The sequence below is a fragment of the Camelus bactrianus genome, chromosome 33 (genome assembly GCF_048773025.1).
Source record: "Camelus bactrianus isolate YW-2024 breed Bactrian camel chromosome 33, ASM4877302v1, whole genome shotgun sequence".
In the NCBI taxonomy this organism is placed as follows: Eukaryota; Metazoa; Chordata; class Mammalia; order Artiodactyla; family Camelidae; genus Camelus; species Camelus bactrianus.
In genome coordinates, this window is record NC_133571.1 from 5,678,633 (window position 1) to 5,705,244 (window position 26,612).

Consider the following 26,612-nt stretch of genomic DNA (forward strand, 5'->3'; position numbering starts at 1 on the left):
TGCTATAACATAAAGTACGTGAACCAGAACTACATGCATGTATATGGGTAAATATCAGAAACATGTTGAGTGAAAAAATTATGGAGGCAGTAGGTATAGCTCAGTGGTTAAAGCACATGCTTAGCACGCACAAGGTCCTAGATTCAATCCCACTACCTACATTTGAATAATTTTTAAAATTATTATTTATATAATTTCTGTAACATTCAGAAACCCTTATAGTATGTTGTAAAACTTGGGGGAAAAAAAGACATCCAGGCTTGGTTTCGTCTGAGAAGTGTTGGAAGAGAGAAGGATTAGAGGGAGGAAAATAGAGGGTTTTGAGAGTATTGTCAGAATACATTCCTCAAGTTTGTTACAATGTATTCCTCAAAATGTGTATGAAAATCGACCTGGAGACTTGACAGGGTCTGTTGTGTGGTGGTGAAACGTATTGTATTTTGAATAAGAAAGAGTACATTGAGAATATTCTTCCCTGATGTAACGGCACATGGGAGCACCTGGACGTTGCGGAAAGGGAGCTGGAGAAGATGTGTTGATCACAAGTTTGACTCTTTCTTGGGTACCCAGCTCCCCACCATTCCCTCTTGACTTAAGAGGCTCCTCACGTTTGAGCCCTTCTGACTGTTCCTCACAGTGGTTTGAGTCGGCAGGGACTCCTGATTGGGGCGGGGGGGGGGGAAGGCATGGGACTTCTCTGATTGGTGATTTTTGCTCCAAAACTCTCCAACAGCTTTACCAAACTTTCTTAGAACTGCACTGCCATCTTAGGACTGTTGCTACCCGACCTTCTTCTTTCTCTTCCCTATGGAACCAGACCAGCATTGTGGGCTTATCTCTTGCCCGGCTTCCTGTACCTCACTTCCCATTTTCTCTCACAGGCATCACCCTCAGTAAATCTCTTGCATGTCTGATCCCATGTTCTTTTCCAAAGACCTAAAGTAATGCATGACTCAGTAAAGCGTTTGGCACATAGTAAGCAGTCAGTACATGCTAGTTTGTGTTATAGTAAGCCCAGTAAGAGATGGTCGTGATTTTGACTGTTGCTGGTGATGGATGGAAGTGTCCAAGTTGGAGAGACATTTAGGTGATGGATACTGTAGGACTATAATTGGATGTAGGGGTTAAAAAAAAAAAGGGTTACTTTGTTAAGTTTCTTGCTTATCACTTCCCACTTAACACGATGCCACACTGATTTGTTAATAGTTCACTGCAAAAAACACCATAGTGATCTACAATTATTTATTCATATTGTGACTTCTTCATAAAATATCCTTCCCCGCTTTCTTACACCTTTGCCTGGAAAAATCCTGCTAGTTCTTCGAGAGAAGCTTTGGAATCAGCTCTACCAGGGAGTCCTCCCTTTTTAACTCGACCTCTCACTTCCACCCGCACCTTCTCCGTTTGTTCCTAAGCTATCTTGTGTTTATATACGTAGTAATTGTAAACATATTGAAATATAATCAATCTATTTTTGTATCAGTTTCTTCTTTTAGACTCTGGATTCCTTTAGCCGTGAGGTGAGATTGCAGAGCTATTACAGGGGTCACTTAACCATTTTGTACTTTATTCAAAGAGCAGTGGGAAACCACTGGAGGATTTTCAGTACAGAGAAATAAGACGTAATTTGGGTTTTATGAAGATCACTTTGGCTACAGTTGGAAGGGTGGGAGGGGTGCAAGAGTAAGTTAAGGGAAATGGTTTAGTGTGGGTTCTGGAGCCTGACTGTCTGGGTTCACCACAGACTGGCTATGTAATCTTGGGAATATTACTTAGCCTTTCTTTGCCTCAGTTTCCCCATCTGTAAAATGATAGTAGAAATAGTACTACTTCAGCGTTGCTGTGAAGGTTTGGCGAGTTAAAACAGTTCAGAATAGTATCTGGCGTGTAGTGTAAGCAGTCAGATGTTATCTATTATGTTGTTATGTAACAAATATTTGTGTGCTTACTACATCTTAGGCACTGGGCCAGATACGACTATTAAGCTGAATTTAACAGATGACAAAAGCAAATTCAAATTAATATGCAGGCAGAACTTCGGAATATAATTATGTGCCTAAGAATCTGAATATAAAAAAATCTGACCAGTGTTATGTTACAATTCTAGAGATGTTTTTTGTGGCTTTTCAATTTTATTTTTAATTTTTTTTTTTTATGGTAGGGGCTCTAGAAAGTACTGAATGAGTCACTGGGGAACATTTTTTGAAAAAAAGAATCCCCAGTATAAGACTATCATTTTGTTATGTTTCCCTGCTCTACAATGAAGTAATTAGAAAATGAACTCTGTGACCGTGTATTAATATTAAATATATTTCTGTTTATGGTAAATAAAGGAGACACAGTGGTAATTGATGTGTAATGTGATCAATTATATGGAGGAAACTAGGAGTTTTGCTGTAGTGGGATTTAAATTATTCATTTTTTAAAAAAAGAATACACATATTGTTTATGTATTAAAGGATTTTTGCTTGTCTTTGCCCAAGAAGATATTAATAGTAGTTAACTTTGGGAGTCTGATTGGGAGATGTTTCTATAATTAAAAATTTAATCAGTAAGCTGCAACAATTTAAGGAAAACAATGACAAAATAAACAGAAACAAACATGTGTGAGGCAGCTTACAAAGAACGCCGGGCTCGTAGGCGTGGACGCCAGCACTCTCATCCTGGCCTCACGTGGCCCGTGGGAGCTCGGTGTGAGTTTTGCCTTTGTCCTTGTTCCAGTGTTGATGTTTGCTCACCTGCTTTGTTTTCACAGGGATGTACACGCAGTCTGTCTCTGGGATGATAAAGGCCCAGCAAAAATTCATCAGGCTTTAAAAGAAGATATTCTTGAGTTTATTAAGCAAGCACAGGCAGTAAGTGTTGCATCTGTACATTGTTTATTTTTAAGGCTTTGCTCAGAGAATATATTTTCTGATTTTAAACGTAGGACTTCCTGAAGTAATTTTAAAATATCGCATTGACTTTTGATACACTTGCTAAATAGATTCTTTAATGAGATGATTGTTACTTGTTTTCCCTCTCCTCAGTGACATTTCTTTCAAAAGAATATATTATTATCCTCAATTAAAAGATGCTATAAAGAATTCCGGTTTCTGTACATTCTTTAGAAATCCCCACCACCGTTAGTTTTTGGCCACATTTCAGTCCACATAAATCTATTTTTTCCTCACAGTTAATACCTCTTCTCAAGCTGACAGTCATTTTCTTTAATTCCAGCTGCTTCTCCAACTGTAATCCTTCATCTGTCCCTTGCATTGCTGCTACTGAGCTGAAATTCAGCACTCTTTGAGTTGATGATATGTATACACGTTTAATATTATTGAAATGAAGACAAAGCTCATTTAGGCCTTAGGTCAATTATGCAAGAGCTAGTTTTGTTTTATCTTTGTTAAAACCTTTCTTTTGGGAAAAATTAATGCAGAGGTAAAGTATTGTTTCAGATCAACTGTGACACCACTGATGCATCCTTTACCACCTAAGGACATGAGATTACCTTCTTTGCTATAAAATGAAGTTTGAAAACTAGAGAGCTAGAATTGTACAACACTAATGTTCTAATGTTCTAGCACTAAAAGTCTGTTAGAAATCTTATCAAATATTAAAGTGTTAGCAGTTGGATATTAAAAATGAATTTTTTCTATATATGACTTAATTGAATATATGATTAGTATATATTTAATTCTGCTAGTAGTCACTACCATGATGAAATAAGAACGATATCATGTTATATATTATGAAATGAAATATTTTATTGATGACACCATTAATTCTGCCATCTTGATCAATGATTTTTTTTTAAAAATTAGAGTTTTATAGGACATTATCTTTTAATGAAGATAAATTATTGTCAGGTTTGGTTAGAAAAATTAATGTTTCACTATCACAATTTAATCAAAATGTATTTTTCTAGAACTGATTTAGGAAAACAGTTTCTGCTTGCATTGGAAAGCATATCAGCTTATCCGTTTGTGATTTTTGGTGAAGATAAATTACATTATTTCAAACTGATAGAGCATTACCGTTCAATTTCTGGAAATGGGCTCATAAAGAATCATCTTAGATATTGTTAACAGATATTTAGAAATATACTTCACACTAGAAAACAAAATGTCTTAAGGGTTTCACTGTACCACAGTCCAGGGGGAGGTTTGGAATGTAGACCTCAGCCAGAACTTGAGGATGGGATTTAGTGCCACTAAGTTAGAGCAGTTAGATTGCAGAACTGGCAGTGCCAGATGTGAGTATGTAACTTAAAACATTTAAAAACTGTTGAGAAAATCAAGCTTTGTGAGTTATTTTACTAGTCAATTATGAAACTAATTGAAATTACCTTGTTAGGAAGGACCACATCTCCTAAAGAGGGCAGGCAGTATGCATTGAAATGTTTATTACAGCATTATATAAAATGACAAAAAAGGAAAGTATAAGTAAATGTGCAATGTTTGGGAAGTTATTAATTCTGATGTTTTCTTTCCTTTTTAAGGTTAACATAACTCTTTATTTGCACGTAGTTCTGTGGCTTAGCAGTTTGGGCTAGACTCACTGATTTCATCTGAACTTATTAACGTGGCAGTAAGGTGGTGGCTGTGCAGGGACGGGTGGTCTAAGAGAGCTTTTTTTCATGTTCCTCATGTTTGGTACTGGCTTGCTTCTGGGGCTTTTCCCCCTCACGTGGTTTCTCATGCTCAAGGAAGCCAGGCTTTGAGGTAGTAGTGGGATCTCGCCAGACCTCTTCAGGTCTTGGCTCAGAAGTCTCGCATGTCTCATCTGCTGCATTCTGTTGGTCAGAGGCAGTCAGAGGACCAGCCTTAAGTCCAGCAGTGGAAAAATAGATTAGGTTAAAAAAAAAGAGAGAGAGATGTAATTTGCATACCAGAAAATTTACCTTTTAAAAAGTGTGTTTTAGTATATTCACAAAGTTGTACAATCATCACCCACTAATTCTAGAACATTTTCATAACCCAAATAGAAACTCTGTACCCATTTAGTAGTTACCTCCCAATGATCACCCCTCCTCCCCACTCCTTCCCACCTTAGCAAACGCTTACCTGCTTTCTGTCCCTCTGGATTTGTTTATTCTGGACATTTCCTATAAATGGAATCATACAATATATGGCCTTTTATGACTGGCTTCTTTCACTTGTCATAATGTTTCCAAGGTTCATTTATGTTGTAGCATTTAGCAGTATTTCATTCCTTTTTATGGCTGCATAATATTCCATCGTATGGCTATGCTGTATTTTGTTAACGAATTTGTCATTGATGGACATTGGGTTGTTACTACTTTCTGTTTATTTTGAATAATGCTACTATGAACATTTGTGAACAACTTTTGTTTTGGGTATAATTGACACCTAACAGTATACTAGTTTCAGGTGTACAACATAATGATTCGATATTTGTATATATTGCAAAATGATCACCACAATAAGTCTAGTTCACATTTGTCACCATATGTAGTTTCTAATATTTTTCCTGTGATGAGAGCTTTTAAGATTTACTCTCAGCAGCTTTCAAATATGTACTACAGTATTATTAACTGCAATCACTATGCTGTACATTACATCCCTGAGACTAATTTATTTTTATAAACTTGGAGTTTGTACCTTTTGACCCATCTCACCCAGTTTGTCCTGCTCCTCCCCAGTCTCCTGCCTGGCAACCACTAATCTATTCTCAGTACCTATGAGCTTGGGGTTGTTTTTTTTTTGTTTTGGGGTTTTTGTTTTTGTTTTTGTTTTGTCTTTTGCTTTGTTTTTGATTCTGCATATAAGTGAAATCATAAGATATTTGTCTTTGTCTGACTTACTTCACTAAACATAATGCTCTCGCAATCCATCCATGGTGTCACAAATGGCAAGATTTTATTCTCTTTTATGGCTGAATGATATTCTGTTATGTCTGTGTACCACATTTTCTTTATCAGTTCATCCATTGATGGACATTAGGTTGTTTCCATGTCTTGGCTATTGGAGATAATGCTGAAGTGCATATGGGGGCACGTATATCTTTTTGAATTAGTGTTGTTTGTTTTGGATAGATACCCAGAAGTGGAATTGCTGGAAAATATGGTAGTTCTATTTTTAATTTTTTTGAGAAATCCCCATGCTGTTTTCCATAGTGGCTGCACCAGTTTACATCCTACCAACAGTGCACAAGGGTTTCCTCTTCTCAACATCCTCATCAATACTCGTTATTTATTGTCTTTTTGATAATAAGCCATTTTAACAGGGGTGAGGTGATATATTCTTGCAGTTTTGACTGCTCTGTCATAAACGAATTGGCCAGATACGTGTGGGTTTATTTCTGGACTTTGTATTTTCTTCCATTTATCAATATTCTGTTTCTGTGCCAGTACCATACTGTTTTGATTACTAGCTTTGTAATATAGTTTGTAATCAGGGAGCTTGATGCATCCAGCTTTGTTCTTAGTTCTCAAGACTGCTTTGACTATTCGGGGTCTTTTGTGGTTCCACACAAATTTTAGGATTCTTGGTTCCATTTCTGTGGAAAATGTTAACTGAAATTTTGATAGAGGTTGTACTGAATCCATCCTACTTTGGGTAGTATGGACCTTTTAACAATATTAATTCTTCCAATCTATGAGCATGAATATCTTTTCACTTATTTGTGTCTCACTCAGTTTCTTGCATCATTGTTTCAGTGTAGGTCTTTAACCTCCTTAGTTAAATTTATTCTTAGGTATTTTATTCTTTTTGATGCAATTTTAAACAGGACTTTTTCCCCTAATTTCTCTTTTTGATAGTTTGTTATTAGAGTGTAGAAACTGAACAGATTTTTGTATAATGATTTTCTATCCTGCAACTTTACTTAATTTATTATTTTTTGGTGGCGTCTTTTGTGTTTTCTATATATAATATCATATCATCTGCGAATAGTGACGGTTTTGTTTTTCCTTTCCAATTTGGGTGTCTTTTGTTTCTTTTTCCTGCCTAATTGCTCTGGACAAGACTTCTGGTATTGTGTTGAATAGGAGTTGTGAGAGGAGGCATCCTTGTCTTGTTCTTGATCTTAGAAGAAAAACTTCCAGCTTTCACCATTGAATATGATGTTAGTTGTGGGCTTGTCATATATGGCCTTGGCTATGTTGAGGTACATTCCCCCTGTATTTGTTCAGACTTTTTATCATAAATGGATGTTGTGTTTTGTCAAATGCTTTTTCTGCATCTATTGAGATGATCATATAATTTTCATTCATTTTGTTACTGTGATGTATCACATTGATTAATTTGTGAATGTTGACCCATCCTTGCATCCCTGAAGTAAATCCCACTTGATCATGGTGTAACGATCCTTTAATGTGCTGTAGAATTTGGCTTGTAGAATTTTGTTCAGGATTTTTGCAGCTACATTCATCAGAGATACTGGCTTGTGATTTTCTTTTCTTGTGGCGTCCTTGTCTGATTTTGGTATCAGGGTAATGCTAGCCATATAAAATGAGTTTGGAAGTGTTCCCTCCTCTTCTGTTTTTTTGGAGGAGTTTGAGAAGGATTGGCATTCTTCTTTAAATGTTTGTAAAACTCACCATTAAAGCCATCTGATCCTGGACTTGTGTTTTTGGGGGGAATTTTTTGTTACAAATTCAGTCTCGATAACTTACCAGTAATTGGTCTGTTCAAATTTTCTTTTTCTTCACTGCTCAGCCCTGGTAGATTGTATGTTTCTAGGAGTTTATCCATTTCTTATGTGTTGTCAAATTTGTTGGTGTTTAATTGTTTGCAGTAGTCTCTTAATGATCCTTTTGTGTATCTGTGGTATCAGTTGTAATGTCTCCTCTTTCATTTCTGATTTTATTTGAATCCCCTCTTTTTTTCTGGTGAGTGTGCACAATTTTTTTTTGGAATGTTTGTTTTTGTACGTAGGTATTTATAGCAGCATTGTTCATGATAGCCAAAAGGTGGAAACAACCCAAATGTTCATCAGTGAACAGATAACCAAATGTGGTATATCCAGGAAATAGTATTTAGCAATAAAAAGGAATAAAGTACTGATGTATGCTACAACTTGGACGAGCCCTGAAAACACTATTGCCATGTGAAAGATGTCGGTCATAAAAGTCTGCTTATTGTGTAATTCCTTTCATATGAGAGCTCAGAATAGGCAAATATATAGACACAAAAAATAGATTAGTGGTTACTTAGGGTTTGGTGGGGAGGGGGAGCCAGAAAGTGGAGAGGATAAGAAGGTAATAGCTGAAGTATATAGGATTTTTTTAAACTGAAGTATAATTGACATAGTAACATTTTTTCAGTTTCAGGTGTACAACAGGAGTCGCTGTGTATATACTGTGAAATGTTCGTTGCAACAAGTCTGTGTGAAAATGTTTTAATTTCTCTTGGATAGATACCTGTGTTTTGATTTCTTTTGGATATAATATGGATTATATAGTAAAGAAAATGTTTTAAATTTATGGCATGAATGTATTGTTATTTTTTTAAAGCACCTGCATTTATTTTAAATTGATATGATTCTTTTTTTCAGCGAGTACTGAGCCATCAAGATGATACAGCTTTGCTAAAAGCTTATATTGTTGAATGGCGAAAATTCTTTACACAGTGTGATATTTTACCGAAGCCTTTTTGTCAACTAGAGATCACTTTAATGGGTAAACAGGGCAGCAATAAAAAATCAAACGTAGAAGACAGTATTGTTCGAAAGGTAAGTCAGTTTTCCCATTTTTCTCTAATATTCTTCAGAAATAGGGTGAGTTGAAGACTTTCAGAAGTAATTTACACTGGAGTGTGTTTTTCTATTTCACATGTGAAGTCCTTTTCAGCTCTTGCTGAATTTTATTGAGTAACATTAATTTTCTTTTGTCCATTTTTAGCTTCAGTTCTTTCATCTTTCATCTGGTCTGAAGCTGTGGATCTGTGTCTTCATACATCACCTCCTTTGCTTTTCCTTCTGACTTTCTCCTTTTCATAGTTTTTTTTAAGGTTTATTTTTAAATTTTTGAATTTAATTTTAATTTTTTAAATAGAGGTATTGGGGATTGAACCCAGGACCTCATGAATGCTTGTGCAAGTTAAGCATGTGCTCTGTCATTGAGCTATACCCACCCTGTTCCTTTTCCTAGTTTTTAGTATTTTATTTCCTTATTCTTTCTTTGTACTTTTACTTTGTAAATTAAATTATTTTTTTCTGTTCAAAAAAATCATTCCTTTATTAGGTTACCTTCTGGTATTTTTGTGCTTAATTGTGGCTAAACTGCTGTCACCTTTATAAGTTTTTACTTGATTCTACTTACTACAAACTCGGTATGTACTGTGCTTATTGTCATATTGTGCACAGTTTCTAGTTAAAAGATCTGTGCCCAATAACAGCTCGTGAATTGATGGAGAGAACTCAGCTCTGAAATGGAAGAGTCCCAGATTTCCCTTTCAGCCTTGCAGCCAGCGGCCCCGCCTTGCTGTCCTCGTTCACCATATGTATATATCTGTCATATATATGTATGTATTTCAGCTTGTGAGAATCAAATGGAGCCACAGATTTGAAAAGTAAAAAAATGACGTTTGAACTTGCAACAACTGACTAGTTGCTGTGATGGTTCTAGCAACCAACTCAGGCCTTCAGTAGTGGCCGGGACTTTGTCGGCCCTTCCCAGCTGTAAATCTGTGCTAATGCTGACAGCATACCCATGGACTTGTGTATGCCACTTCCATCATTTAAACAGAACATCTGTAAGGTGGATTTGTATATTCTTTTTAAATTCAGTGTCAAACATATTTTCAGTTGGTCCTTTTCACATTTATCGTATGTTCGTACAGACACGCTTCTGAGCATGCCAAACACTTATCAGTATTTCTGAAATTCAGCCTTGGAACTGTAGGGGAAGTAACATTTTCCATGTATGACCATATTATTTTTTAATGGGGGGAGATAATTTTAGGTTTCTTTATTTGTTTATTTTTTTAAACAGAGGTACTGGGAATTGAACCCTAGACCTTGTGCATGCTAGGTGTACACTCTACCACTGAGCTATACCCTCCCTCCTGTATTACCATACTTAATTTTTACAACAGCCACTTGAAATTTGTACTGTTATTTTCACTGTTTTACAGATGAGAAAGCAGGTAAATAAGTAACAGAGCTGGAATTCAAATCCAGTTACGTTTGACTCTTTACCGTTATTTCCCACCTATTATTAACTAGATTTAAATGTGCCGCTTTCCTACAGTACTCAAGTGAATGTGGGTCTAAGAATTTTATTTCTTTTTCAAGTGTTTGTACTTAAAATTTTGTGTGTTTATATGTGGCACTTGGTATATTATTGACTGAAATGATTGCATATGTTGTTCTTTTTTCCTAGCTCATGCTTGATACATGGAATGAGTCAATCTTTTCAAATATAAAAAACCGACTTCAAGATAGTGCAATGAAGCTGGTACATGCTGAGAGATTAGGAGAAGCTTTTGATTCTCAGCTTGTCATTGGAGTAAGAGAATCCTATGGTATGTTCTGAACTTTTATGATCAGATTTCCTTTTCATGGAAATTCTAAGGGAATTATCGAGTAGTACTATCAAAGCTATGTTCACTAGCATGTAGTCACATGTACCTCTAGTGCCACGTGCTTGTAAGAGGACACAGAGGGTAGTCTCCTTAAATGGAACCTATAAAAATCCATATTCGCGTGGTTAACACTTATTTTCTCCATCTCACTCATTTCTTGGCTCGTGAATCTTTTTGTGATCTAAATTAGAGAAATGTAGATTTGAATCTATAGCTTATAAAAGGTGACTGGTTTTTGTACTTACGTTTTTAGGACATAAATTAATTCCGGGTGTTCGTTCCTCTCTAAACTTTTCAGTGTCTGACAGTGATGTTCTCGTTTGCTCATTCAGGCAGATGTGCTGCTTCCTCTGACTAGAATACTCTTCCCTTCCCTTTAATCTTCCAACTCATCCTCGTCCTGTTTCCTCCTGGAGGCCTTTCCTAGTTCCCGGATGAGGTTAGGTGCTTCATAGCACCTGTGCCTCCCTGTCCTAATACTTCCGTGTTCTTCACCCTGTATCTTTATTGAACATAGAATGCCCGGCGCGAAATAGTTGTCAGTAAGAATGAACCTTTAGCTGTCTTTCACTTGCTTTCTGCATTGCCCTTGTATTTCTTTAGGTATCGAGTCTGGATTTTCATTAGCCTTGTCCTTGACATTTATTCTTTTTTATTCCAACTCCCCCCAGTTTAGACTTCTTTTAATTCTACTTCTAGACTTCTCAAAAAGTCTTCTTATAGTGATCTTATTGCTATCACTTAAGTCATTTACCGTTCACAAGATTAATTTTTAAGTACTATATGAGTGGTATTTTTCTTGCCCATTTGATGGTATGCCATGCTAAATTCAGGTTACTTAGCCAGAGAGCTGAGGTTCTCCGTAACCACTCCTAATTACCACTCTGCCTTATCTTCTATTAACCTTACAGTCCCGACAGACAACCTAGTCATTGTGCTTCGATTTGATGTTGTGTTTTTCTGCTTCTGAATATTTACTTACTTTACTAATCGGTGTAAATCCTGGTTTGTTCTTTAAGACTCAATTCAGATCCCATCTTTTCTATGAATGGTTTCTTGATCATCCAGTTAGAAGTTAGTCTCTTTCCTATTCTGAAATAAAATAGTTTTTGTTATCTGTGCTTTTTGTCACTTTACTGTTTTGTTCTATTATCTTTTTAAGTTTCTTATGGAGACAGATTTTATCTTATATGGCTTTATGTTCTCTTGAGCATCGTCACAATTTCTTGAGCATAATGACTCCTCAGTATATGTTTTTATTTATTGTACTCAAAGTACTGATTTGAATCATAATTAGAGTAAATTTTATTTTCTGTTTTTCAGTTAACCTTTGTTCTAATCCAGAGGATAAGCTTCAAATTTATAGGGACAATTTTGAGAAGGCATACTTGGATTCAACAGAGAGATTTTATAGAACACAGGCACCCTCATATTTACAACAAAATGGTGTACAGAATTATATGAAATATGTAAGTCAGAACTTAGTATATGTGATAATTCGAGCTGTTTTCTTGATATTCTTAAAATGACTGCTATTTTGCTTCTGGACAGGCAGATGCTAAATTAAAAGAAGAAGAAAAACGAGCACTACGTTATTTAGAAACAAGACGAGAATGTAACTCGGTTGAAGCGGTAAGTAATTTTGTTGCTGTTTATTCTTTGAGATTCTTTGAAGGGTAGTAGCCCAGGAGCGGCAGGTGCACGACGCAGGTAACGTTACTCTCTTTTCTCCCTCTGTGACTAGCGTTACTGACTGTTCATGGTGCTGTCTCCCAGGGAGCAGAGCACAGCTTCAGAAGGCACTGGATTCAGAACTCATTGTTTTTCAGAGCTGATGTGCAACATAAAATCTATTTGCCCTTCCTGCTCTAGACTTTTCTGTATTTAATGCATTTATTTTTTAATCAGTCCCCTTTTATTATGTTTTGTGCATATTATCTAAAGTTAGCCGTAGCAGTGATTTTCACGTGGCAAGTAAAATATGCTCCCAATAGACAACGGTTGATTCTCGCTGTTCATGGTAATTGTGTTCTATAAACTAGTGGCTGCGGACACTGAAGTAGTGAGCACCGCGCCGCTGCTGCTAGGGGATGCTTCTTTTTGTTATGAGACGATGTTTTCAGACTTCCTCTTGTCATGAGATAAAATGTCAATTATTTGATAAGAGAACATCAGTCTGTTATATAGTTATTTGTTTTTGGTTCCTCATTTAAAAAAAAAAAGAAAGAAAGAAAAATCAGAGGTAGTAGCCATGCTACAGTGTCCATCCTGGTGTTTGCTTTTATGTGGAGAATGACTCTAGTGTGCTTTGGTAAGGAAGGTAAGAATCAAGTTTGGATAGAGTTTTAGAAATTGCTCAAATATAGCTAGCAGTATTGCTTCCAGTTTCTTTCAGTCTTTGGAGCTTACAAACTAGATTTAAATTTACATTCAAAGCAGTAACTTCCCAGTTTGCCTAAACCAGACATTTTTCAGCTATGGATGGGATTTTTTTTTTTTTTTAACTTCTGACTTTTTTTTAGCTTCTTTCATCTTGATTGATAGTCATGTTTATTCAGAAATTGGACTGAGTTGGATCTTTTTTCCCTTGTTTTTTGTTTGTTTTGCTTTTTATTATGTGCAGTTTATTTCCTCTTTCAAATAAACTTTGATATTGGCCAGAAAGGGGGGCAAATTTTGTGTTGTTTATAGAAATTCTCTATAGAAGTTTAAAACCAGGCTTCAGCTTCATTCAGAAGGCAGGGAAGACCATTGAATATTTTTTAAACAACTATGCCATGCTCAAAGTTATCTCTGAGAAACATTAATCTAGTGACTGTATGAACGATCAATTGGAAGGGGGAATGGCTTGGAATAGCAAGTGGGAAGGTTTTACAGTAATTTGAGGAAGGTATTAGGAGTACCAGGCAGGGTATAGCAATGGAAGTGGAAAGAAAGAGGGCGGGGACAAAGACTTCCCAGGGGTGGAATGTTGCATTGTGTGAGCGGGGCTAGACATCAGAGAGAATTCAGTCAACAATGTGCCTGAGGTTTTGGTTGGGGAGAATTGTGTTGCTACAGAGAGATGAGGTCTAAGAGTAAACCTTGGTAGTGAGGGAGAAGGATGAGGTTAGTTGAGGAATTGAGTGTTTTGAGTTGATTGGAGTGCGTGTCTAACCTGGGTGGGGATGTTGTAATTTTGTAAGGTAGAAGTATGGTTATATTCTTATACTCTAGTTTACACAGCTGAGTTGTATCATATTTATATTAAACTTATGGAAGTTCAACTATAGAGGCCCAACTAAGAGCGAACAAGAGAGCAAGAAAAAGAGTAAGAATGGTAGAGAGAAACTAATACACATGAAAACTTGTATAGAACAGGTCAGTCTCCCTTTCTGCTTTAAAACACGCGCGCACACACACACACACATTTGGGGAAAAACTTGAAATAGAAGATGTGAATTTACTCTTCCGCGGATACCAAGTGGTGTGAACATCTCACCAAGCTGAATGATTCTAGAGTTTAAAGATAAGGTTTTGTTTTGTTTCAACAAAATCCACAAGTGCAATATAGTATGCTTGCAAAAAAATTGTACTTTATTGAGGACGTAAGAGGTCTGTTTGTATGGTTTGTTTTAATTTTGTTTTGATTTTATGCTTTTATTTTTAATCAGCTGTTTTGATTGGTGGTCAACATATATACAGAAAAGTGCACAGAAATCTCAAGTATAGTATAATAAGTGAATTATCACAAAGTGAACATACCTGTGAAATCACCAGGACAAGAATTACCAGCAAATAGGAAACTCTATAAACACCCCTTCCAAAGCATCATTACCATCTTGTTCTTCAAAGATTGTCATTTTCCTAACTTTTACGAGCATAGATTAATATTAATCAGTGATCCCTATATAGTTAGTACAGCAAAATTTGGTGCAGAGAAGACAGTAAATGAGAACTGTAGAATTAACTATAACGTTGGGAACTTAAGGGTTAATGCAGATGCAGGACTGTATTATATACCTCACTGATCTAAGGCCACTATACTATATATACATAATATTTGTTATATATTTGTTAATTTACAGTTTCTGTTTCCAAAGAGAAATGATGTGTTAAAATGAAGTGTGTTGTAATGGAAGAAACAATAAACCAAAAAATCACCAAGTTCTGGGTTCTAATTTAATACACATTAAGTGTAATTTTTTTTTGAAATAGTTGTTAAGGAAAGAGTCATTTCCGTAACTAAAGATTATTCAAAGCAGACTCACTACCCTAAATTCTGTTAGAGGAATTACCAGCCGTCAGAACATGCTACGTCAGATCTTCGTGCCTTGTTGATAGTAGCTTTAGTCTATACGTACCTATTAGGCTGTTCTTACTAGTGGAGAACAATTATCTATCAGTTCATCTGGGGCTACACAATAATACACAACAAAATTTAATATTAATAAGTATGTACATTTTTGACATTAACATTTTCTCTGAAAATTAGGAAATTATTATGATTTACCAGTTATCTTCTTTGAATTTAGTAAGTCGTGATCTTAATCTTATAGATCTGATTACTTTTCAGTATGCACAGGAAAACAAGTTTCTGAATCAGTTTTCTGTAGAGTAGGTCAAGTCTCACCTAGGCAGTATCCAGGTGTACGGCAGGCCTAATAAAGGCCAGGTGTGCATTTTAAGTAATGTTTACATAGTACTTTAGCAGCTTACTGAATTCTTTCCTAGTTTATAAGAGTTTTCTTTTGTTCTTTTGGATACTTCCAAGCATCTGATTATATCTTTCTTTTTAATACTATCATCTCCTATTTCCTTCAGTGGATTGGATCCTTTAATGGTTTATTTTAGAAAAATGTTAAAGAATATTGGGGATCCTTGACTTCTTCTAGTCTTTGATGGCAGTTCTCTAAGTCGTCACAATTAAGCACGATGCTGCTTTTTGGCATGATGTATGCATTTTATGATGCTAAGAAAAGTATTTACTTATTATTCTTTTATTAAGGATATTATCAGGAATGTATATACCCTAGTTGTAAAGCCAGTATCTTATTTTATGGAGTCTCATTAGAGGCATTTGTATTAAGATCATGAATAAGGCAGGGACACTCACCATTTCTAACTGCTATTTAACACTGTATTAGAGGCATTAGCCCATGCAGTTAAACTGTAGGAATCAATGAGAATGGGTAAGCCTGAAGGAAAACTGTCTCATTTTGGAGATTACATGATAGTACTTTATATGGAAAACTCTACAGTCAGTGTTAAAACTAACTCAAACAGTAAAGTAATTCAGTAAAGTGGCAGGATATAAAATTAACATACAAATGTCAGCCTTCCTATGTACAAATAATAAACAGGGACTATATGATTAGGGCAAACCTCACTTATGGTAGCAACAAAAAAAATTAAATACTTGGGAATAAATTTAACAAGAAATGTGTGAAACCTTAGGAAAATTTTTAAACATGCCAAAGACAGAGAGGTAGACTTGAAAAAACTGAAAGATACCCCTTATTCTTAAATTCTGTGAGTCAAAATGATATAGATGTCACTTCTTCCCTAAATTAATTTATATGTTCCCTGTAATTCCAATAAAAATACCAGCAGCTGTTTCATGAAATTAGACAAATTGATAAAGAAGTTCATGTGGAAAAATAAAGTGTAAGGATAACCAGGAAAACACTGGAAAAGAAAAACTTTGAAGAGAACTGGCCCTACCAGACGTTAAGTGTGACGTCTCATGGAGTGTAAAGCCTCTGTGATTAAGTAGTGTGGTCTCACAATGGAAGAGACAAGAAGAAGGTGAAGTGAATGTAGAAGTACTACCAAAACAACCTGAAAACAAGTGATAAACAGGTAATAAAATGGCAGTAAGTGCATACATATCAATAATTAACTACTCAGGGGGAGGTATAACTCAGTTACAGAGCACATGCTTAACGTGCATGAGGTCCTGGGTTCAGTGCCCAGTGCCTCCGTTTAAATAATAAACAAACAAACCTAATTCCCCCTCACGTTCAAAACCCAGTACCTCTGCTTAAATAATAAATAAGTAAATAAATAAGCAAGCCTACCCCCCCCAAAGAAAGAAAACAAAAACAAAAATTAATTACTTTATATATCAATGGACTAAATGCTTTGCTCAAACAACACAGGGTGGCTGATTGTATTAAAGAACAAGACCCTTCAATACACTGCCCACAGGAGACTCCCTTCAGGGTGACACACAGAGTGAAAGAGAAGGGATGCAGAAAGATTTCATTTAAACAGAAATGACAAGAAAGCAAAGGCTGCAGTACTCATATGAGAAAAAATAAACTTTAAAGGTCATAATGAATGACAAAGAATAACATTATGTAATGATAAAGGGATCACTATAAGAAGAGGATATTATGGTCGTTAACATATACGCAGGCAGTACAGGAGCACCTAAATATATAAAGCAAATACACCATGATCAAGTTGGATTTATTCCAGTGTCACAAGGGTGGTTCGTTGTATGCAAATCAGTCAGTGTGACACACATTAATGAAAGGAAAGATAAAAATCACAGTATCTCAATAGATGCAGAAAAAACATTTGACAAAATTCAACATCCATTCATGGTAAAAACTCTCATCAGAGTGGGTATAGAGGGAACATGATAAAGGCCATTTATGACAAACCCACAGGCAAGAAAATACTCCATGGTGAGAAGCTGGAAGACTTCCTGCTAAATTCAGGAAAGAGACAAAGATGCTCATTCTAGCTGCTTTTATTTAACATAGTATTGGAAGTCCTTGCCACAGCAATCAAACAAGAAAAATGAATAAAAGTACCCAAATTGGAAGGGAAGAGATAAAATACTGCAGATGACATGATGCTCTTTATAGAGAACCTTAATGTCTCCACAAACAAATAATTAGAACTAAAAAATGAACTCAGCAAGGTTGCAGAATACAGGATTAATATATAGCAATCTGTTGCATTTTGATACAGTGAGAATGAAATATCAGAAAGAGAAAGTGAAAAAAAAATCCTGTTTAAAATTGCACCAAAAAATTTTAAATACCTAGGAATAAACTTAACCAGGGAGGTGAAAGACATATACTCTGGAAACTATAGACCATTGATGAAGGAGATTGAAGCTGATTCAAAGAAGTGGAAAGATATCCCATGCTGGCTTGGATTGGAAGAACTAATATTATTGAAGTGGCCATACCACTGAAAGCAATCTGCAGATTTCATTCAATTTCTATCAAAATACTCATGACATTTTTCACAGAACTGGAACAAATAATCCTAAAATTTATATGGAACCACAAAAGACCCTGAATTGCCAAAGGTACCCTGAGGAAAAAGAACAAAGCTGGACGTATAACTCTCCTAGACTTTAGACTGTCCTTCAAAGCTACATTAATCAAAGCAATGTGGTGTTGGCACAAAAACAGACAAATCAGTGAAACAGAATAGAGAGCCCAGAAATAAAACCACGCACCTATGGTCTTTTAATCTGTGATAAAGGAGGCAAGAACACACAGTGGAGAAAAGAGTCTCTTCAACAAGTAAGTGGCTGGGAAAACTTGTAAAACAGTGAGATTAGAACATTTCCTCAGAGGTGATCATATGGCATTTTTCTTCCGTTGAACTAACTGGTTCAGGAAATCACATTAACAGAGTTCCTAACGTTACACTATTCTTCCATTTTCAAAATGAACACCAAGTCCCATTTTTAATGGACAAAATTTATACCCCAGAGGGGTTTTGACATATACTATATAGCCCATTAAAGTTACTGTCAATATATTAATGTTAGGTTTAGTCTATAATCACAGGATCCTTTTACAAATTTATCCTAGTTCAATTTTCATACGAATTTGCTTGTTGTAATTCAGCTTTCATTTGAATTTGCTTGTCACAGTACAGCAGATTCTGATAGAGATGAATCAAAGAGAAGTGAGTTACGCTGTGGGTTGTTAGGATAGCTGATGTGCATTGAACGGAAATCTCTAGGCTGGCGGTCTTCAGTGACGGTAGTGTCTGCCTCCAGCACGTGTTACAGAAATTTGTAGAGACTTTTCTTTTTCTTTTTCTTTTTTTTTTTTTTTGGTTGTCACAATGATTGATTTTTAGTGAGTGGGATCCAGGAATGCTACTCAGACTGTCCCACATAAGCAAGAATTACACCATATCCCAAAAATAATGTTCAGTAATCCCACTGGCCAATCATGTAAGTGAAAATCTTGTTTATACTTATTTGCATCTAGAATTTTATTTTACTTATGAATCAAAACATTTTTGCATGATATTAGTAATACACTTTATTTTCCAGGGATGATATTACTGTGTAAATTGAGGAACGGTAATATATTTTTTATTTAGAATCTTAAATTTTGGTGGGGGGTATAGCTCAAGTGGTAGAGCTTCACATACACAAGGTCCTGGATTCAATCCCCAGTATCTCCTCTAAAAATAAATAAATAAATAAACCTAATTACCCCACCACCACCAAAGAAAATTAAAAATAAATTTAAAAAAAAAGAAACAAATTTTTTTCACTGTCAAAAATTGTATCATCTGTAGTGATACTGCTCATGGTGTTTGAGTCACTGATGCAGCTGTGTTGGATTGAAGTGGGGATCATGAGAGCTCCCAGTTTGTCCCTCCAGTTTGGACCAGAGGGAAGAGTCTGGCCCTACTCGTTTTAATTAGCCTAGTGCTAATCGGCCCAGCTCTGTTTGAGGGTCCAAACTTGGATCAGATGCTTTGTGTGTAAGTGTGTTTCTTTGTGCACATGTGCAGGCGTGAGTGAGCTGTCAGTGTATATGTGTTTGTAGTAGGTATGATGCAGGAATACTGGACTCCTCCAGAGGACAAGCCTTCTGGCAGCTTGAGCTACTTGCAACTCAGTGGGGAGCCTGGAAAGTAAGTCAGGCCAAGAGATCTGAGCAGCAGCGCTGCCTTAGCTGCCTGGTAGGCCCGCTGCTCTACCTTTGCTTGCAGGAGAGCAGCTTAGTCCCGCCCAGACCCAGGCATCCTCCCAGCTCTCTAATTAGCTTGATTATCACTGGACGGGCCTGTAGAGATGAGCAGCGGTATGTTAGTAAAACTGGGTCAGAGGCTTCAGAGCTGTGCTGGCTGAAGAGGCATCATAGACAGCAAAAAGTGACACATAACAGTAAGAAAAGAATGAGAAAAAAATATAAAACAAAATAACTTACAATTTTTTTCCTGTGGCTTTTAGCATTTTAGGTGATAGTCCCACATCCCTTGGTACTACCTGAGAGCATTCAGTTATTACTTACCATGCACCTGAACTGTGTCAGGCCTTGTGCTAGTGGGGATAAGAGGACAGAAGTGGTCCCGGTCTTCAGAGTAGCACTAGAATAAACTGGAGTGTTTCTACAGTGGATTAATGGACTAGAGAGTGAAGCAGTGGTGGCAAGTCTTCATTTCTTCACAATGACCAGGGCACTGACGGGGAGGCAGTGTAGTGATTAGGGGCATACACGTTGGAACAAGAGGAGGGTTTGAGTTCCGTTGTCATTTTACCCTTTGGCAAGTTCTTCAACTTCTGTAATCCTTGTTTTCCTAACTGTAAAATGGGTAATACCCAATTGTGTTTAATCAACTACTTTATCAAAACATTTAAGCACTGAAACTGACATGGTAGTTTTTACTGTTAGGGCTGTGGTCTGCAGAAAGTTGCTTACTGAGTCTCAGACAGAAACTATTTTACTGCCTGTGCAAAACACTGATGAAAAACTGAATTAACAACAAGGTTACAATTCATAAATTATTAACATTAAGTAAAGTACTTGTTGACCCTCATTTTGGTATATTAAGGGTGCTGTGTGAAAAGTCAAGGTGAGTCTAATTGATTCCATTGGTCTATATAGAGAGTTACTTGTATAGCTAGTTTAGAAATGAAGCAGGTAACACTAGTTATAAAGGTTTAAAAAAAAATGTAACCAAGCTAGAAAGGCCAAGAGAAGTTAATTTTGAGACTAGCCTACCACACATGCAGTAAATGAATTCATGAATACATTACAGATATCCTTGTGTGGTTAAAGACCTGATAATAATAAAGTAGAATCTTAAGGTGGAGAAACCTAGGATAATTTTTAATCCAGCTCCTCTATTTTATAGCTGAGACAAAAGCAAAATATTGCTTGTACAGGATTGCATAACTAATGAAAATCAGAACTGTTCTTACTGCTTTTTATTAAACTTCAGTGAAGCAGCACTAATTGTGCAAACTGCATACTGCTAAAAGAGGACTCTCCTACGTCACTTAGCCTGCCTGTCCCACCTTCCGTCTTCACAGACCTGCACGTTCATTCATTCAACAGGTACTGAGTGCCTGCTGTGTTTTATGGCAGGCATCATCTTTGAAGAGTTTTGCTATCTAGAGGAAGGTAAAACATCAAGCACGTTGATAGTTAAAGTGTTGCACCTTGCAGACCTCTGGGGAGAGTGCTATGGATTTAGAAGTGGTGCTCATCTCAGGCAAAATACAGGCGTTGATGACATATGGCAAAAAGTTTTTTTCTTCACGGAAGCTAGCAAAAGGAGACAGAAAGGGAATACAAGGTGAGAGAGATGGTTTATCACTATCCTTTCCATGCAAGATGTATTTTTCAAATAACAAGTATATATTTAGGGTTGACCCTGGATGCAGAACTTTGGTAAACGATGGGGGAAAAAGTACAAAAGAGGAATAACATTGTCTCTGCCCTCAAGAAACTTTGGTTAAGACAAGACTCTGGAAATAAGGAGAGAACTCTTATCAAGCAATCTCCCTTTCTTCTTTTTGCCTACATAAAATAGTTTTCTAAAGGATTTTTCAATACACAGGGACCTATGCCATAATTCTTCTCTTTATTTTTTAATAAAATATTTGTGTTGAAAGTTTTCAAATATTTACAAAAATAGAGAAAATAGTATAATGAACCCCACTCCCCAAACCCAGCCCCCAGATTTAACAGTGATCATTTTGTCATACGTGCTTGGTTGATCCTTTTTTTCTTTTTTTTCCCTCTTTTGTCCATTCCTCCTTTCCTTTCCTTTCATGTCCTTTCCTATCTTTCCTTTCCTCCTTTTCCTTTCTTTTTTTCTTTCTTTTCTCCAGCACTGAAAAAAATGATAATGCGCACTTTCACTCTAAACACTTCTGAATTATAACATTGTTTTTAATGCCTGTATATATTTCATTGTATATGTGTATTGTAATATACCTAATTCTCTAATGATGGGAATTTTCAGTATTATTTGTTATCATTAGTTTATTTTTTACAAATAGTACTTCCCGGAACACTCTTATATGCTTATATCTTTTTATCTTTTTAACATCTTTATACATATATCTTTGTCACATGTGGCAGCCTCTTGGAATAGAATTTCCTGGAAAGGAGGTTGCTGAAGCAAAGGCTCTGCACCTTTCACAGATCGCTGTAAACACCAAACAGATTTTCAGAAATGTTGTTGTAATTCTCATTTCCATTTACACTGTGCCTGTTTATCTTTGTTCATCGGGGTTTTGTCAGACTATTAATTTTGCCAAGCTCAGTATCACAGATTTTAAAAGATTTTTTATATGCACTTAAAAATCACTGATGAGGCTGGGCATCTTTATCTTACTGTGGACCATTTGTGTTTCTTCTTTTGTGAGTTCGGGGTACTCTTCCATAAACATCACTTTCACTATTTTATTTCTTTATTCAAAAGCCATAGTATCATTATTTCCTGTCTGTGATTTTCAAGGCCCTTCATGATTTGGCCCTAACTTATTTTTCTAACTTAATATTGTTCAGTAAGAGTCATTCTACCCAATAAGGAATATTTCCTTATTCATATAGCTCAGTCTGTTTGTTTTTTAATTCATTTTTTAAAGCAACGTTTTACTGCACCTCTTGTTTCTACAGCTTGATTTAGTAGCAGATTACAGGCTGCTTTGTTGTGTTGTTTATCAAGTACCGGCTGTGTTGAAGCTGTGGATGTGTGGCTACGGACAGAACACAGTCTCTCTCCTTGTGAGGTTTATGGTGTGTTAATGATGTGTTTGCTTCTACTTCTTTGCCTTATTGGTGAAATTGAACTTTTTATGCACCTCTGTTGTGTATGAAGTATGCACACATTTTTTAGATACACTGCACTCCAGTTACTAAGAGCAGTGAGGATATAAACCGTGTTCTGTACTTCTCTGTTCCTTATAACACACAACTCTGAGCATGTAGCCATTGCTAAGTATATACTTGCTCTCTTAGTGTAGTATCAAAAGTTGTAGGCTGTGGACTCACATACCTGGCCTCATATTACAGCTCAAAACCTAATGAACTAACTGTGCAACATCTGTAGGTTATTTACTTAGCCTCTCTCAGCTTGTTTCCTCATATGGTAGATATCTGCGGCATAAGGTTGTCATGGATTAAATGACATATGGGTTAAATGAGATAATGTTTAAAAGGCTTTTAGCATAATGCTTGGTCAGAGTAAGTGCGCATTAAAAATATTTGTTATTATAATAATTTGTTTAACCTTTCAAGCTAGAAACTGCTTCAGCAACTTAGATCCCTAACTCCTTTCACTTAAGCAGTTACCACAGTCTTTGCAGTTTACTTCAGTTGTCTTGTCGATTTAGCCTCTCCTCTTAATCCTCATTGTAACCCACAGTAAGAAATACATTTTTTATTGTGGCTTAGTATATTCTTTGTTTATTTGCTCACATCTGAAACAAAATTTTTATGGAATAGTATTTGTTGCTGTTATCTGTGTTGCGTTCTGATGTTGTTTGTACTGTTCTGTATTATTAAAGAAAGAAACCCTGGTCACAGCTATTAAAACTGATTTCACAACAGACAGTTTGAAACACACTGGTCTGGATTTTTGGAGTCTGCAAAACTTGGACTTCTCCTGAACACAAGTTGGACTACTCCTGATCTAAACTAAAATAGAAAGCAGAGCTGAAGTGACTGGGGCTTGGGGCTAATTTTGATGGCACTTTCTGTTTCTTCTTTATTAGTTACATGTAATTAGATTTATCTAGTCTCTGTTGAAGCTGGTAGTGTTCAGTTGTGCATATTCCAGAGCTGGTACGGAATGAGGTTACTCAGTGATTGGGGCAGAGCGCCCCACCTTGGCAGGGCAGAAATTTCTCAACCACTTTGTATCTGTGTGTTTTTTTATTACAGAAATTGACATACATGGATTTTAAAGTCATTAGCATAATTCTCAAAGAGGGACCTGAAAAAGATCTTTTATTACGGAAAATTTTTAACATTTTTTAAAGTAGAAAGAGTAGTATAATGACTCTCCATTACCTAAATTCAACTCCAGTAATTATCAACATTATGTCACTTCCAAGAGGAATTTTTGGCAAAGAACTTTTTAAGACACACATAGTTCCCTTCCTTAATATAGATCTATCTATGATGATCTGTTTTTCAGAAGAGAGATGTCAGCCTTGTGTACTTTGCACCCTATTCATTTTATTTGATACCTGTGAGACAAGTAAATATATGACATGAAGGAGCAGTGATGAGGTGGGGTGGATTTTCCTGAGGGCCAGCCAGAACACTGGACCCTAACCATCTTACTTGGAGTATTTCAACAGCCTTGTTTGCCAGTCTCCCTACCACCACTGAGTACCACCTACCATTAGACTGAGCATTTAGAAATGACTTTGTAGGGGAGTCAAAGCTCATTACATTTATCCTCTGTTTACAACCTTCCCTACCTATAGAATAAAATCCCAAACCATAGATTTTCATTCACAATCTGGCTCCAGCTTACCTTTCTGGCTTTCCCTCCCACTGTCTCTTCACTACTATATTCAGCTTCTTGTTCCTAGAATACTCAATCCGTTTTAAGACTTGTACTTATTTTTAAGCATTGAATTTACATTTCATCTTGTGCATGAGACCTTTTTAACTACCCACGAACAAATAGTAGTCCCTTTGTTTTTGTCTGGGGGCGTGTGTGTGTGTGTGTGTGTGTGTGTGTGTGTGTGTGTTGTGCACGCGCGTGCGCTTTGCCACTTACCTGAGTTGTGTTTATTAGTTGACATTTGCCTCCCTCCCTGCCCTCAATGAGACAGTGGTCTTCTCCAAAGCAGAGGTTATTTCTTAAATTCTCCTTTGTATCCTGATCACTTCTTTGGTGCCAACAGCAGCGATGCCTACTATGTGTTGAATGAATGTTCATACTTTTAGAATTTTAGGATCTAATTCCAGCACAGGTTCTCTCCAGATGAGAGTTTACCAAAGGTTGTTTTTTCTTTTTTTTTTTTCATTTTGTTTTGTATATTAAAATTTTTTCCTCCCCTCCTTGAGGACTTTCATTAAAATTTCTAACGAGAACCTACATTCTGTAGCCTTTTCCTTAGAGGGAAGTATGCTTTGGTAAACTTACATAGAGTACCCATCTTCAGTAATCCTCTCGTAAAGGTAAGTAAAGTCTACTTTCAGTGAGCTTAGCTGTTTTGCTATTGTTCAAGAATGTGGTTTTATGGAGCTATAAGGCAAAATGGAGAGGAATAGATTTGTGCCTTACTTGTGCTTACAAGGGCCTTGACCAGTTTTTGATGTGTTTCAGCTCATGGAATGCTGTGTAAATGCCCTGGTGACATCCTTTAAAGAGACTATCTTAGCAGAGTGCCAAGGCATGATCAAGCGAAACGAAACTGAAAGTAGGTAAAACATCACATAACGTTCTCATACTCTTTTTAGAGGGTATCTTTGAAGCACATCACTTTTAATAAATTGCTGTTAGGTCACTCTTTTATACGTATGTATTTTTGTTATGGCAAATTATACTTAAAGAAAATGATAAAATATTTAGCATAGTTAGAAACACTGTAAAGAAGATTATAAATGTATATTTTAAGCATTCCCCTCCTCACCCCCCCCAGGTATCAGTATGTGTGTGGGTACTCTTGCATGTGAATTTCAATTTCTTCTCAAAAGTAGGGGGGGAAAAGTAGGACTCTGCTTTTAAAGGCTAGTTTAAATGATAAACATATGGTATAGGATAAAACTAGGTAATTTGACTTGTGTGTGGGACCTTGTGACAAATATTTTTAAAAAGTAATAAAATGCTCTATGTTTGTAATCTTCATCCCTCTCTCCCAAAATACATTATAATTTAAGATATCTGAAGTGTATTTTTTTACTTAAATTTTTTTTATTACTTAAATATGATAAAGGTATATTTTGGGAGGTAACAAGTACATTAAAACAAAAAAGAATACAGTAAAAATTACCCATATCCTTACCACTCCGAGATGACCACTTTTAACATTTTGATGTATTACTCTCTAGATTTCATTATGTAAAATTGCGAGGTCTCTAGTTGCATTTAAAGTATGTATTTTGTACCTTGAAAACATTATTCTCAAGAATATCTAGTAAATGAGTGATAAAGATGAGTCTTGCCAGTAAGTCATTTCTAAATGGGAATTTAATTTTCTGTGGAAGAAAGTACTTACGTCCCAGATCTGACAAACCAGTTGATAGGACCTTCTAATGGAGAAGCAGAAGAGGAGTTCACGGCAGGCTAAAACCAGCTTCTTTAAATTTTCCAAGACTAAATTGCATATTTCCTAAATTTACATAATTACATTATTGTACACTGGTTTATCTGATCATTCACTCAAATAAAAATTATGATTAGGGTTTCTTCTATAATAGTTAATAGCACCTTGTATAGAAATAATAGCATTATCAAACATAAAGAGTGAAATCCTTTGATTTGGTTAACATTTTTCTTTGATTGCTTTATTTTCTGATGTGTTCCAAATACTTTGAACAGTGACTAGCATGAGGTAGATAATAAATATTTATTAAATAAGAAAATATATATATATATTTCAGTTCACTTAAGTCCATACACTCTTCAGAAGTAGTTTTGTAGTAAAAAGCAAGTTTCTCACTTGGCATAAATGAATTATTTGAATTTCTGTATGCCAAGCTCAGTAGTGTTATGTCAGATCCATGTTGGACTCCCTTCAAAAGGACTTATTTAGTGGTACCCAGTTCAGAAGTAAGACTTTTCTGAAGGTCAATTAAATGGTAAAACAGGAGAAAGTGCTTTTTTGTAAATTGAAAAAGTTTTTAT

General features: G+C 36.0%; 1 protein-coding gene across 1 annotated transcript in view; it reads left to right on the forward strand.

Moving 5' to 3' along the window:
* CUL5 (cullin 5) overlaps positions 1-26,612 on the forward strand; it is an 81,798-nt gene that overhangs the window by 26,845 nt on the left and 28,341 nt on the right. Inside the window, exons 3-8 of the mRNA XM_074357067.1 lie at positions 2,756-2,855; positions 8,506-8,682; positions 10,334-10,475; positions 11,859-12,004; positions 12,087-12,167; positions 25,092-25,185. Coding sequence (XP_074213168.1) covers positions 2,756-2,855; positions 8,506-8,682; positions 10,334-10,475; positions 11,859-12,004; positions 12,087-12,167; positions 25,092-25,185 — 740 coding nt within the window. The remainder of the gene's footprint in view (positions 1-2,755; positions 2,856-8,505; positions 8,683-10,333; positions 10,476-11,858; positions 12,005-12,086; positions 12,168-25,091; positions 25,186-26,612) is intronic.